The 15,345-nt window shown below is 48.0% G+C and overlaps 1 protein-coding gene across 32 annotated transcripts in view; it reads left to right on the top strand.

The window, feature by feature from the left end:
• Nucleotides 1-10,011: 10,011 nt before the first annotated feature.
• The window catches only part of EPB41 (erythrocyte membrane protein band 4.1), a 203,104-nt gene continuing 197,770 nt past the window's right edge, over nucleotides 10,012-15,345 (top strand). For 3 of the 32 annotated variants that reach the window (XM_082439812.1, XM_082439823.1, XM_082439820.1), the window contains exon 1: nucleotides 10,019-10,245. Coding sequence is in view for 12 of the 32 variants with exons in the window: in XM_082439824.1 (XP_082295950.1) it covers nucleotides 15,009-15,022 (14 nt within the window). In the remaining 20 variants the exon portion in view is untranslated. Of the gene's footprint in view, nucleotides 10,246-10,512; nucleotides 15,023-15,345 lie in introns of those variants that run through there. The other 29 variants (XM_082439815.1, XM_082439814.1, XM_082439807.1 and 26 more) reach the window with 26 other exon arrangements.

The following is a 15,345-nucleotide window of genomic DNA, read 5'->3' as shown; positions in this document are numbered from 1 at the left end:
GTGTACCAGATGAAGGAACAAGATAAAACCCCAGAAAAACAACTAAGTGAAGTGGGGATAGGCAATCTTCCAGAAAAAGAATTCAGAATAATGATAGTGAAGATGATCCAGGACCTCGGAAAAAGAATGGAGGCAAAGATCGAGAAGATGCAAGAAATGCTTAACAAAGACCTAGAAGAATTAAAGAACAAACAAACAGAGATGAACAATACAATAACTGAAATGAACACTACACTAGAAGGAATCAATAGCAGAATAACTGAGGCAGAAGAACAGATAAGTGACCTGGAAGACAGAATGGTGGAATTCACTGCTGCAGAACAGAATAAAGAAAAAAGAATGAAAAGAAATGAAAACAGCCTAAGAGACCTCTGGGACAACATTAAATGCAACAACATTTGCATTATAGGGGTCCCAGAAGGAGAAGAGAGAGAGAAAGGACCCAAGAAAATATTTGAAGAGATTATAGGCGAAAACTTCCCTAACATGGGAAAGGAAATAGCCACCCAAGTCCAGGAAACACAGAGAGTCCCATACAGGATAAACCCAAGGAGAAACACGCCGAGACACATAGTAATCAAATTGGCAAAAATTAAAGACAAAGAAAAATTATTGAAAGCAGCAAGGGAAAAACAACAAATAACATACAAGGGAACTCCCATAAGGTTAACAGCTGATCTCTCAGCAGAAACTCTACAAGCCAGAAGGGAGTGGCATGATATACTTAAAGTGATGAAAGGGAAGAACCTACAACCAAGATTACCCAGCAAGGATCTCATTCAGATTCTATGGAGAAATCAAAAGCTTTACACACAAGCAAAAGCTAAGAGAATTCAGCACCACCAAACCAGCTCTACAACAAATGCTAAAGGAACTTCTCTAAGTGGGAAACACAAGAGAACAAAAGGACCTACAAAAACAAACCCAAAACAATTAAGAAAATGGTCATAGGAACATACATATCGATAATTACCTTAAACGTGAATGGATTAAAGGCTTCAACCAAAAGACACAGGCTTGCTGAATGGATACAAAAACAAGACCCATATATATGCTGTCTACAAGAGACCCACTTCAGACCTAGGGACACATCCAGACTGAAAGTGAGGGGATGGAAAAAGATATTCCATGCAAATGGAAATCAAAAGAAAGCTGGAGTAGCAATACTCATATCACATAAAATAGACTTTAAAATAAAGAATGTTACAAGACACAAGGAAGGACACTACGTAATGATCAAGGGATCAATCCAAGAAGAAGATATAACAATTATAAATATATATGCACCCAACATAGGAGCACCTCAATATATAAGGCAACTGCTAACAGCTATAAAAGAGGAAATCAACAGTAACACAATAATAGTGGAGGACTTTAACACCTCACTTACACCAGTGGACAGAGCAGCCAAACAGAAAATTAATAAGGAAACACAAGCTTTAAATGACACAATAGACGAGATAGATTTAATTGATATTTATAGGACATTCCATCCCAAAACAGCAGATTACACTTTCTTCTCAAGTGTGCACGGAACATTCTCCAGGATAGATCACATCTTGGGTCACAAATCAAGCCTCAGTAAATTTAAGAAAATTGAAATCATGTCAAGCATCTTTTCTGACCGCAAAAGTTTCCCTGTAATTGATTTCTATGAGATTAGAAATCAATTACAGGGAAAAAAAAGTTAAAAACTCAAGCACATGGAGGCTAAACAATACATTACTAAATAACCAAGAGATCACTGAAGAAATCAAAGAGGAAATAAAAAAATACCTAGAGACAAATGACAATGAAAACACAACAATCCAAAACCTATGGGATGCAGCAAAAGCAGTTCTAAGAGGGAAGTTTATAGTTTATAGCAATAGAAGCCTACCTCAAGAAAAAAGAAAAATCTCAAATGAACAATCTAACCTTACACCTAAAGGAACTAGAGAAAGAAGGACAAACAAAACCCAAAGTTAGAGAAAGAAAGAAATCATAAAGATCAGAGCAGAAATAAATGAAATAGAAACAAAGAAAACAATAGCAAAGATCAATAAAACTAAAAGCTGGTTCTTTGAGAAGATAAACAAAATTGATAAGCCATTAGCCAGACTCATCAAGAAAAAGAGGGAAAGGACTCAAATCAATAAAATTAGAAATGAAAAAGGAGAAGTTACAACAGACACTGCAGAAATAAAAAGCACCCTAAGAGACTACTACAAGCAACTCGATGCCAATAAAATGGACAACCAGGAAGAAATGGACAAATGCTTAGAAAGGTATAACCTTCCAAGACTGAACCAGGAAGAAACAGAAAATATGAACAGACCAATCACAAGTAATGAAATTGAAACTGTGATTAAAAATCTTCCAACAAACAAAAGTCCAGGACCAGATGGTTTCACAGGTGAATTCTACCAAACATTTAGAGAAGAGCTAACACCTATCCTTCTCAAACTCTTCCAAAAAATTGCAGAGGAAGGAACACTCCCAAACTCATTCTATGAGGCCACCATCACCCTGATACCAAAACCAGACAAAGATACTACAATAAAAGAAAATTACAGATCAATATCACTGATGCATATAGATGCAAAAGTCCTCAACAAAATACTAGCAAACAGAATCCAACAACACATTAAAAGGATGTTAAGTGATCAACACCCCCATGATCAAGTGGGATTTATCCCAGGGAAGCAAGGATTCTTCAATATACGCAAATCAATCAATGTGATACACCATATTAACACATTTAAGAAGAAAAACCATATGATCATCTCAATAGATGCAGAAAAAGCTTTTGACAAAATTGAACACTCTTTTATGATAAAAACTCTCCAGAAAGTGGGCACAGAGGGAACCTACCTCAACATAGTAAAGGCCACATACGACAAACCCACAGCAAACATCATTCCCAATGGTGAAAAACTGAAAGCATTTCCCCTAAGATCAGGAGCAAGACAAGGATGTTCACTCTCACCACTATTATTCAACATAGTTTTGGAAGTCCTAGCCACGGCAATCAGAGAAGAAAAAGAAATAAAAGGAATACAAATTGGAAAAGAAGAAGTCAAACTGTCACTGTTTGCAGATGACATGATATTATACATAGAGAATCCTAAAGATGCCAGCAGAAAACTACTAGAGCTGATCAATGAATTTGGTAAAGTTGCAGGATGCAAAATTAATGCACAGAAATCTCTTGCATTCCTATACACTAATGATGAAAAATCTGAAAGAGAAATTAAGGAAACACTCCCATTTACCATTGCAACAAAAATAATAAAATACCTAGGAATAAACCTACCTAAGGAGAAAAAAGACCTGTATGCAGAAAACTATGAGACACTGATGAAAGAAATTAAAGATGATACAAAGAGATGGAGAGATATACCATGTTCTTGGATTGGAAGAATCAATATTGTGAAAATGACTATACTACCCAAAGCAATCTACAGATTCAATGCAATCCCTATCAAATTACCAATGGCATTTTTTACAGAACTAGAACAAAACATCTTAAAATTTGTATGGAGACACAAAAGACCCCGAATAGCCAAAGCAATATTGAGGGAAAAAATTGGAGCTGGAGGAATCAGACTCCCTGACTTCAGACTATACTATAAAGCTACAGTAATCAAGACAATATGGTACTGGCACAAGAACAGAAATATAGATCAATGGAACAGGATAGAAAGCCCAGAGATAAACCCATGCACCTACGGTTAACTAATCTATGACAAAGGAGGCAAGGATATACAATGGAGAAAAGACAGTCTCTTCAATAAGTGGTGCTGGGAAAACTGGACAGCTACATGTAAAATAATGAAATTAGAACACTCCCTAATACCATACACAAAAATAAACTCAAAATGGATTAGAGACCTAAATGTAAGACTAGACACTAAAAAACTCTTAGAGGAAAACATAGGAAGAACACTCTTTGACATAAATCACAGCAAGATCTTTTTTGATCCACCTCCTAAAGTAATGGAAATAAAAACAAAAATAAACAAATGGGACCTACTGAAACTTAAAAGCTTTTGCACAGCAAAGGAAATTACAAACAAGACGAAAAGACAACCCTCAGAATGGGAGAAAATATTTGCAAACGAATTAACGGACAAAGGATTAATCTCCAAAATATATAAACAGCTCATGCAGCTCAATATTAAAAAAACAAACAACCCAATCCAAAAATGGGCAGAAGACCTAAATAGACATTTATCCAAAGAAGATATACAGATGGCCAAGAAGCACATGAAAACATGCTCAACATCACTAATTATTAGAGAAATGCAAATCAAAACTGCAATGAGGTATCACCTCACACCAGTTAGAATGGGCATCATCAGAAAATCTACAAACAACAAATGCTGGAGAGGGTGTGGAGAAAAGGGAACCCTCTTGCACTGTTGGTGGGAATGTAAATTGATACAGCCACTATGGAGAACAGTATGGAGGTTCCTTAAAAAACTAAACATAGAATTACCATATGACCCAGCAATCCCACTACTGGGCATATACCCAGAGAAAACCATAATTCAAAAAGACGCATGTACCCCAATGTTCACTGCAGCACTGTTTACATTAGCCAGGTCATGGAAGCAACCTAAATGTCCATCGACAGACGAATGGATAAAGAAGATGTAGTACATTATATACAATGGAATATTACTCAGCCATCAAAAGGAACGAAATTGGGTCATTTGTAGAGATGTGGATGAGTCTACAAACTGTCATACAGAGTGAAGTAAGTCAGAAAGAGAAAAACAAATATCGTATATTAATGCATATATGTGGAACCTAGAAAAATGGTACAGATGAACCGGTTTGCAGGGCAGAAATTGAGACACAGATGTAGAGAGCAAACGTATGGACACCAAGGGGGGAAAGCTGTGGGGGGGTGGGTGGTGGTGGTGTGATGAATTGGGAGATTGGGATTGACATGTATACACTAATATGTATAAAATGGATAACTAATAAGAACCTGCTGTATAAAAAAAGAAATAAAATAAAATTCAAAAACTAAAAAAAAAAATACATGAACTTCAATTGGTTGTGACCACTGCATCTTTCCACTCTGACTTTCCCTCCTTCCCACTTGTGTCCTCTGACCTTGAGTGGCTACAGGTATTTTTTATTCTTTTTTGTTTTTTTGGTGTTGTTTTGCATGATATATATTTCTTGTAATCAATAATTTTTTTATTGAAGTATAGTTGATTTACAATGTTGTGTTAATTTCTGCTACACAGCAAAGTGATTCAGTTATACATATCTTGATATATATTAATACATTCTTTTTTAAAATATTCTTTTCCATTATGGTTTATCATAAGATATTGAATATAGTTCTCCATTTTTTATTCTTAACTTTTCATTTTTTTTTTAGAGAGGCCTCCAAATAATCTTTAGGCCCCAGAATCCTAGACCTGCCCACTGGGTCCTGAGTTTACCCAACTGTAAAGATAGAGTAAAGGCTGTGAAGGGTCTTTACAGGAGTAAAGATGATCTCTTTTAATCCTCTCAAAGGCACTGAGAGGAACACCACAACCCCCTGCCTCAGAGCTGACCCCCATGCACCCAAAGCAGCCCCCCTGTGACAGATTGAGCCCCTGGCGCAGGTCCCCTTGGGCAGCCTGGGCGGCTGGGCTCTACGCCACCCCAGCGGCTCTATGACCACAAGGTGGCAGCATATACCATCTTTCCTTCTCCATGGAGCCTGCGCCTCCCAGATTCCTGGCCCCAAACAGCCAGAATCTTAGCCTTCCCACCAAACACCTCCATCGGCTCTTTCCTGCCCACTCAGGAAACGGGGAGTGCTGCCTTCAAGTCCTGGCCTTGCCACTGACTGGCTGTGTGATCACAAGTAAATCACTTCACCTCTCCCAGATAAAATAGGGGGATCTCATGGGAACAGGTTAGTGAAGTACCTGTCAGATATATAAAAAGCCAATCATTGGCAACCACTGCTGTTTGAACAGGGGCTTCTGGAGATGGCACCTTCCCTGGCAAGGGGGTCTCCTGGCAGGATTGGCCCCCTCCCCACACTTTAGCAAAGCTGGGCAGCAGGGCCTTCAGAGACCTTCGGTGTTTATTGGTGGGCACCCTCTGTGCCCACACATGCATCCCTCCCTGGACTGGGGCATCTGACTCGGCTTTTTCTCCATCCCTACCAACCCCCATCTCTCCCTTGGAGGGGGCTCTGCAGCGTCTTGCCCACCTTGATGTCATCCTGGGGATCTGCCCCAGGCTTCAAATGGATCCTCCTGGGGAGGGTTCCTTGAACCACTTCTCACCAATTCTCTCTCTCTCCACCTCAGATGCCCCCCAAGTGACTGCCACACCCCAGCCAGCACATGGCTGTCTCTATCTCAAAGCCTCTCTGGCTGGTCCCCAAATGTCAGTATCTGCCCTCTCCCCCACCACCTGCCCTGCTCTTTTTTTAAAACAAATATTTATTTATTTATTTGGCTGCTCCGGGGGGTCTTAGCTGTGGCATGCAGGATCTTAGTTCACCGACCAGGGATCGAACCCAGGCCCCCTGCATTGGGAGCGCAGAGTCTTAGCCACTGGACCACCAAGAAAGTCCCACCTGCCCTGGTCTTAACCTGGCATTCAAGGCCTTCCACTATGTGGTCGCACAATTCACTCTGTGCTCCAAATATACCAGACCATTTTCTGTTCCCAAAGTACACCTTCACTATTCGACTTCCAGGCCTTTGTGCAGGCTGTCCCTCCCCCTGGAATGCCCTCTTCCATCTCCATATAGAAAATTCATCCTTAAAAGTCTAGCCGGAAGGTCACCTTTTCCAGGCAATCTTCCCTAATCCCTCAGATGGAATCCTTTTTCTTTTCTGGGCTCTGGGTATACAGTTGCTTTAGGGCCTTCATCACAGGAGGCCGTGAATCACAACAGAACGTCCATTATGTATGGAGAGCAACTTTCAGTTTACAAATGGCAATCCCGTCTAATACCCTAGAGTCATAATGTCCTGGAGTCACGAAAGTGAGGTAATGGCAGGATGAGTGCCATTACCTCATTTGACTGTTGAGGAGACAGGCTACGAGAGAAATATGACCGGCCAGGTCATACACCCGCCCTGTGAATGGTGGAGTCAGGATTCAAACCTGCAACAGATTCCAGCCACATCCCCTGCCTCAGGCCTGAGCTTCCCACTCTGTGTCCATCATTCCTTGTGGCCTGGTCTTGTGACACCCTTCCCCAGTTAGACTGGGTACTGGTCAGTTTTGAATAATGTGTTCAATTAAGTTTTGTTGAAGGAACAGACGCTCCCATATCGGCCCTGCCCCATCCCCTGGCCTCATTATCACCCAACTCAAGACCCAATCAGGGCTGATGGCAGAGCCCAGGCTCTGGCAGGATAGGGAGTTGGCTGGAGGCCCAGGCAACGCAGGAGGAGGGGGAGACACAAACAGGTTCCTTCCCCCAAGCTTATCAGTCCCCCACAGGCCCCAGGCAAACTCGGTGCTCAGCCTGGGGAAGAGATCTGCCCCTCACCTGTAACCTTCACGCCTTCTATTAAGAGCTGTTGTGACCTTGTCTGTCGCTTCTGCTCTCAGACCCTCTTTAGAACACTTTTGGCTGTAAGGATTCAATGGGATCAAATGAGAGAATGCACATAAAATAATAGTGATCGCCTCCTCTGGAGGCCTCCCCCACAGGGATCATCTCAGGGAGCAGATTACTCCCTGAGTCAGGGGAGGGAGGTGGAGACTTCACAGGCAGGGGCAGTGGGGCAGGGGGCCAGAAGTCCAGGCAGTGACAGCACCCCCCCATCCCACCCCCCAACCCAGTGACTTTCACCCACATAAGTGCACAAGTCACCTCAACAAGAAACCCAGGCTGTCTAGGCAGAGAGGACCCTGGGCAGGGCAGACTTCTCTAGGGCCCCACGGCCTGGTGGGAGGTGGGGCCAGGGTTGGGGGGGACCAGTTTATATGACACAGAGAGAGACAAACAGAGTCACACCCTCTGCGCAAACTCACCAACAAGGGCACACTGTCACACCCATAAATGCACCCCGCCCCCAATACACAGAGATGAGAGACACACACAAGGTCAAGATCACAAGCACACTCCCACATAGACGTCCCATGCACAAACTCAGAAACACAGAGGCCTCCCCCACTACACACGCATTCCCAGGCCCACACAGTTATCAGGCCAGGGCAGGCGTTGGCGTTGCTGAGTCACCCCCAGGCAGCTCCTGCCTAGCAGAGGAGGAGCCAAGTGCCAGCCCCAATCAGGGAGGGGGCGGGGCCTGCGGCAGCTCCTTAGAATAGCCTAGTCTGGGCCGCTGCGGGGTTCTCTTCGCCCGGCTCCTTCGATTGAGGAGCAGAGAAGAGGGGGGTAGGGGGAGGAAACCCCTTTTGCCGAGGCTAAATCAAGGCATTCACAGCTTGCTTTCTCCCGGGTGAATGAATACATGTGGGAGCAATTAAAAACTAACATTGGATCCATTACTGGGTATTTGCTTATGTATTTTCATATACTCTCATTTAATTTTTGAAACAGCTCTATATGAAGTTGGGGCTATTATCAGTCCAGAGGGAAAGTGATTTGCCCAGAGGTACGAAGCTGGTAAGATGAAAAGCCTAGACTCGATTGCCTCCAAATCCCAGACTCGTAACCACTGGGCAATACCACCTGGTGGGCAGGTGAGAATGTGGACAAGTGAAAGGTGCTTCAGTAGGCTTGGGAACCTGGGTGTGTGCATCAGCTTTCCCTGTGGGGTCCACTGAGCGAAGGACTGAAAGGGTCTCAAGTGTCCAGATTTCTGATGAAAGGAACTAGAGATTCTGTGGTGCATTGGAGCCTGTGCACCTTTATCAGAAAGCATCCCCCAGATCTAGGGGCTCAGACCCTTCTCTGCTAGACTGTGAGCCTCTTGAAGGCGGGGACCAGGGCCCTGAAAACTAAAACAAGACTTGGCTCAGAGGAGGCTTCAGTGAATTTGGGGGGTCAAACCATGAATTTATAACTTTGATATAACATTAACATCAATAATCATAATAAAGGCTAACACTTTTTGGATGCTTACCCTGAGACTGGCACTGTTCTTAGTACTTTACGTGGATTATTTCATTTAACGACACAGCTTGTAAGTAGCAGTGTTGGGTTCTGAGACTAAGGCAGTCTGATTCCAGAGTCCATCTAATAGGAAGACCACTGAAGTCATAGGAAGTCACTTGTCCTCAGTGAGCTTCAGTATGCTCCATTTGCCCCCAGAAGTGATTAGCTCTCCATGGCTCTCCAACCTGAAATACCCTATGATTTTATGATTCTTTGATTCCTCAACATGGAAGAGCGATTAGGTTTGTTCTCTGTGGGCAGGACTCCTAAAGGGCAGAGTTGGCCTTAATCTTAGGCAGAGCTTTTGAAGTCTCAGGACGTTTTTAAAATGAAGGAGGCCTGACTGGGAGGTGGTGAGCTTCCTGTCATTGGAAGTATGTGAGAACAGGTCTGAAATGAGGTAAAGAGGGGAGGGGACTTGGACCAGTGACTATGTAAGCCCCTTCCAGCGCTGATGGGATGGACAATCAGGAGGGGGAAAGTCTCTGAGAGGAGTGGCAAGATGGGGATGAAGGGAGAACCCACATTTACTGAACGCCACCAACTGTGTGCCGGACCTGCCCTTGACACTTAACATATATCGCTAATTCTCAGGGAAACATTTAAGATTTATAGTTGAGGAAATTCAGATTCAGAGAAGTGGCTCGCTCGAGGTCACACAGGTGGGACAGGTCACCAAGGGGTTCTCGCCAGGGTCACTTTCCTAGGTCCCCTATGACCAACTCCCTATCTCCCTTCTAGCCTTAAGGGTAGCACCACGTGGCAAATTGCACCATACTTTCGCCATATGACGTCAGACACCACACCAGCCAATCCAGCAGCTCTCTGCCCGACCCTCCCCAGACCCAAAGGGTCAGCACCCTGCCGCCCAGAGCTAGGCGTCCGGTCAGGCCGCACCTGCAGCCCCCGCCCCTTCCCGGTTGAGACGCTCGCTGTGCCTGGCTCTTTCCCCCACGCCGCCCCGCTGACTGGCAGTTGCCTGCGCCAATCAGAAGGCGCCCCGGGTAGGGGGCGGGGCCTCACGCCCGAGTTGCCCTGTCAGTGCAGGTGGAGGCCCCCGGCGGGGCAAAGTGGCAGGAACCTCTTAAAGGGCGAGAGTGGCGGAGGGCGACAACGCGGCCCGGCCCGGCCCAGCCAGGTCTCCGCCCCATCCGGCCCAGGTGAGCCCGGACCTCCTGGGGGCGACCCCGGGAGGGACGGGGTGAGAGACGGATGGACCCACTCCCTAGGGACCGGGCCGTCCCGCGGGTGGGGAGAGATCTGGTCCTAGGGGTCGGGATCGGGGGCTCTCGGGGTCCCGGGTTCCAAGTTCCGAACTGGGGGTCCAGAGGGCCCTGAGCGTCTCGAAGTTCGGAGTGCGGGGAGGGGCAGGGGCGACGGGAAGGGGGTTCGAGAGCTCGCGTCCGGAGATGGACTCTTGGCGCTGGCGGTCCCAGCCGGTCCCGGGCTTGTCTGGGTCGGGGGTCCTGGGTTAGGTGCCGGCGGGCGTGTCTCTAAGGAGTGCTGCAGCCCAGCTCCCCCCCCCCCCCCCCGCAACCCCGCCCTGTCGGGCCCCGAGTGCTCCTGCCGGGCCAGCTGCAGCGCCGGCGGAGCGGGCGGGCGGGCGGCGTGCAGCGGGAGGGGGCACCCGGGCCCAGGGCCCCGCGCCCCGCTCCGGCCCTTACGTAACTGACTTTGAGTTTCCGGACTGAGGGACCCGTGAGCTGGGGCGCTGGCTCTGCCCGCCAGGGTGGCTCTCCTGTCGCCGCCCTGGCCGCACACGCTGCCTTCCAGGCTTGGTCTAGGGGACTTCTCTCTGTCTCCAGTCGGCCGGGTCTCTCTGTCGTGCTCTGGTTCCTGCTTGCCCCCCCGGTTCCCTGTGTCTCTCATCTCCTCTGTGTTGCCCAGTCTCTCCCTGTCCCTGTCCTCTGTCTTTCTCCGAGAGTTTTCTGCCCTCGCCTACACTTTCCTATCCTACCCCAAGAGAAACCCCACCTCTTTCGGGGTAGGATAGGACTTCTCCCCTCCAGCAAATTGAGGGCCGGGACTTGTCCAGACCGACCTCAGCCCAAGCTTGCCCCAGAAGGAGGGAGGGGAGGACTACCCCGTGGGACTGGGGGAGGTTACTCCGAGGCGCACAGCTTCTTCTGGGAGGGAGTGGCTGAATGTGACCCCCTTAAGTACCCGGATTGGGGCTGAAGGCAGACCCCTCTCTGCTTCTGGAGTCCTTTTCTCCAGGAGGAGGCTTGGGGAGAGCCTGACCTGGGCTTGGGCTTAGGGAAGCTGGGAGTCCCTGTGAGAACTGCCTGGTGTCAGGTCAGGGTAGCTGCTCAGCTACTGAAGGGAAGAGGGTAGGGCCGGGGAGGGGCCAGAGCACTGGCACAGAGCCCCTGAGGTTACTGCATGCTCCCAACTTCACCCCAGTTACAGGCCTGGGGACTGGCGTGGGCAGGCGATCAACAGGAGGAGGCCAGGGGACTTTTGCATGGAGGGCGGGGGAGGGTGGAGATAGAAGTGACAGACTCTCAGGTCTAAGGAGCACTTACTGGGATCACTCCCTGCCTTCAGGTACCTGCTGCTGTCGGGTGCATGTAAACAAGGTGTTAATAGCAGCTATGAGGTGGTAATTGTTAATTCTGACTAGGAATGGGGGAGGAGAGACTTTGCAGAGGGGGTGGAAGTTTTGGGAAGAAGGGCATCCAGAAGCTGTAGGGAGCACAGAGGAGGGACAGAAGGGGACTTCTGGTACCCTGCAGGCTTTACATGCAGCAGAACTGGGTTTGAATCCTGCTCCTGCCACTTCCTTGCTATGTGACCTTGCATGAATCACTTCACCTCTCTGAGCCCCAGGTTCCTCCTTAGTCAGTAATCCAGATCTTACAGGCATTAGCAGAATCAAATGAGGCAAAGCATGTGCAGTGACCAGAATGGTAACTGTTCTGGGAACAGGCCAACGGGGGTGTTTTAAGAAAGGAATAGAGTGAGGAAGCCCTGAGGTTTCCTCTGGGTATACAGGAGAGACAGGCAGAGCCTGCCAGGTCCTAGCAATGTGGGATGCAGGTGGAATGCCTGGGTGTGTGGCTGACACGCATGTGTTTCCTGCTCAGCCCATCCCTGAACTGCCTAGACCAGGCTGGCCTCCCTCCTGAAGGCCCCAGGTGCCAATAGAAGCTCCCAGGCTGCCCCACTCCCTAGGTCAGTGGGGGTGGGGCCCCTGGCAGGGCAAGGCCAGCACCTCCTTTGCAGAGCGGACCCTGACAGGGAGCCTGGCTGACTCTGCTGGGCAGCAACCTCCCAACCTGGCTGGGAAGATGCTGATGCAGTACAGGCCTCTGGAGGCCCAGAGCTCTGCTGGCTGGAGTCGGGTACAGCTGATAGGACCTGAGACAGAAGCTGGCTGTGGTGGAAGTGAGGAAGGGAGATGCAGGGAGAGACCTCTGGAGGGGGAGCCTGAGCAGAGCTGTGGAACCAAAGAGTAATTTCATGTGGTTATTCCCTAAGCCTTTCCTGAGCACCTACTGTGTGACATATATGGGTCAGCTGGCCAAAGAGCTGAATAGGATACCCATGAAAGACTCACCGTAGAGGTCATGGTGGCCTGAGATTTGTTGGGGATTTGCAGAGTGGACCTTTATGATAGTCCCCTGGGGGATGGGGCATTCAGAATTTCCCCAGGGCCTAAGATTCTGATGTTTATTAATGGGGCAGGATTCCACTCCCTGATAGTCTGTGGGCAGTCACTTTTCTCCCTGGGTCTCAGTTTCTCTTTCTGTGAAATGAGAAGGGCAGATGAGCCTAGAGTCTCTAAGGATCTTCCGGTGCCCGTTACTACAGCCTCCGGGACCTGGTTTGGGACTACCCTCACCCCACATGAGGGGAGGGGGAGAGAATGGGGCAAGGGCAAGGTTGAGTGTGATGGGCCCCCAAGTCCTGTTCTTGGCCTGTGTTCTCGAATCACAGTTGGAACTGCAGCCTCTCGAGCACTTACTGTGCATGGCGCTCTGTGCCTAGCCTTTAATATGCAACATTACGTATTCCTCATAATTCTTACATCCCCGTGAGGGAATAGGTATTATCCCTATTTCACAGGAGTTCAGGGAGTGAATTGACTTGACCAAAGTCACACAGCTAAGAAGTGGCTGGGCTGGGATTCTAAGCCAGGTCTGTCTGCCTCCAAAGCCTAGACTCAGCTTAAAGGGGGAGACTCCACCCCGTAGGTACTGAGGTGCCCACATTGCTTCGCCCTTACCTGCAGAACCTGCCTGACCCCTGCTGGGTGAGCTCAGAGCTCTGGGATGTTCAGGCTGGGGAGGTGGGGGACAGGCTCTGTGGGTGCCCACTGGTTCCAGTGAGGGGGGAAAGGAGCAGGAGCAACTTGGGGGTCAGGGCCTCACAGGGAGTTTCTCCAGAGGGCCAGCCCCACCTGCCTATGCTCAGTGCAAGAGCTCGGCACTGAAAGGCAACCCTGGGTATGTGGCCAATTTGGACCTCAGTTTCTCCATCTGTAAAGCATGGGTTTAGAGTAGCTGAGTACAGACATTCCTTGGCCTGTGGGTGAGAGGCTGAGGTTGGCAATGGGGTCAAGGGTTAGAGGAGGGGTCGGGTAGTAGTGGCTGAGCCTGCGGAGGGAGAGTTTGGGTCAGGAACAGCTTGGATCCTGGGCTGGCTGTTTGACAACAACTATTTTAGATAAAGGGACTGAGGTTGGAGAGGTTCAAAGGCTTGTCTGGGGCTGGACAGCTAGTATGGCAGAGACTGAAGGGCAAAATGGAAGGGAAGACCTGGAGAACAAAATCCAGGCAGATGCCAGTTGGAATCCTGGCTTGACCACTTAACTAGTCTTGGAGATGTGAAGTGAGCGGCCAAGAACACACAGAGAGGAGTCCCTTCACCTCACTGTCCTCATCTGTAAAATGGGAATAGTAATAATTTTGCCTTTGTCCACTTCCTGGGTTATTGTGAAGGTCAAAGGAGATGAGGCATTTGTGGAATCAGGTGAGAATGTGGGTGCTGGTTATTTTTCAGTCCAAAGCTGCACTTCTGGGTGTGTGTTTGTGGGGAGGGAGCATTTCTGACAGCAACTCTGCTGAGATGCTTTACCCTGGGGTGATGTTCTCTTAGGGAGAACAACCCTAAGAATGTCACCACTATTTATTGAGTAATTTGTTACCATGCACCAGGCACTGGGCTCAGAGCTTCACCTCTCATTGTCTCCTTTAGTCTCTACCTTCTCAGGTAGATGGTGGCCTGACCCACACCAGATCTCTCTGAAACCCATGCCTACAGCTCCCTGTGATAACAGTAGCTAACATTTATGAAGTTTGCTGTGTTACTGTGTGCCAAGCATTGTTCAAAATTTTTTACATATATTAATTTACTTAATCTTCACAACAACCCTGGACGTGGGTACTAATACTTTCCGCATTTTACAGATGAAAATCTGAGACACAGAGAAGTTAAGAAATAGGCCCAATGTCACCAAGCTAGTACATGGTAGAGCCAGGGTATGAACCCAAGTTCTTAAGTCTCCTCCTTGAAGCACTCATCACAGTTGTAATTCGGTTATTATTTATAAGATTGCTTCCTCACTGACTGTAGGTTCCATGAGGGCAGGGACCAACACCTGGCACACAGTAGGTACTCAGCTAATGTTTGTCCGCAGGGATACTGCTGCCTCCAGTGGGCTGGGCCCATGGAGACCCGATGAGCTCAGGGTAGATTATCAGACTATCAGACTGCTGACTAAGAGGGTATCTGCCCCAAAGAGCCCCGGAGGCAGAGGGAAGGGCAGGGTTCCCCCCCCACCCGGGCCCAGGCTCAGGCCAAAGAGGGGCCCCAAAGACTTTGTTTGTTGGCTGTGCTTGTATCTCACTGCTGTCCTTTGCTTCCATGTGCCACTGCGGCGATGACTCCACGGCTTCTCCCCTGACGGCTGCGTGACCCCATGGCTGCTTCTGGGTGAGTACTGGTTTGGCTAAGTAACTGCCACATGGGCTTTATTCTAATGCTCGTCCTGTGGCTCTGAGGCCACTGGGAGGTGTAAAGGGAGGCCCGGGGTGGGGGAGGAAGAGCTGAGCGAAGATCCTAACTCTGAAGTTAGGATCCTATCACAACCAGCTGACTTCTTTCCAGACACCTGACACACTGATGCAGTGATTTTTGCGTCTGGTTTTAGCCACTGATGGGTGGCTCTTTGCGTCTCCGTTTGCATCTGTAAAGTGGGAATGTTAACACCTACCTGACACAAGTATGTTTATTATGTTATTCTCGTAAGCCCCACG

The sequence above is a fragment of the Balaenoptera physalus genome (assembly GCF_965194825.1).
Source record: "Balaenoptera physalus genome assembly, chromosome: 1".
Lineage (NCBI taxonomy): Eukaryota > Metazoa > Chordata > Mammalia > Artiodactyla > Balaenopteridae > Balaenoptera > Balaenoptera physalus.
This window is presented reverse-complemented; position numbering and strand designations above follow the sequence as displayed.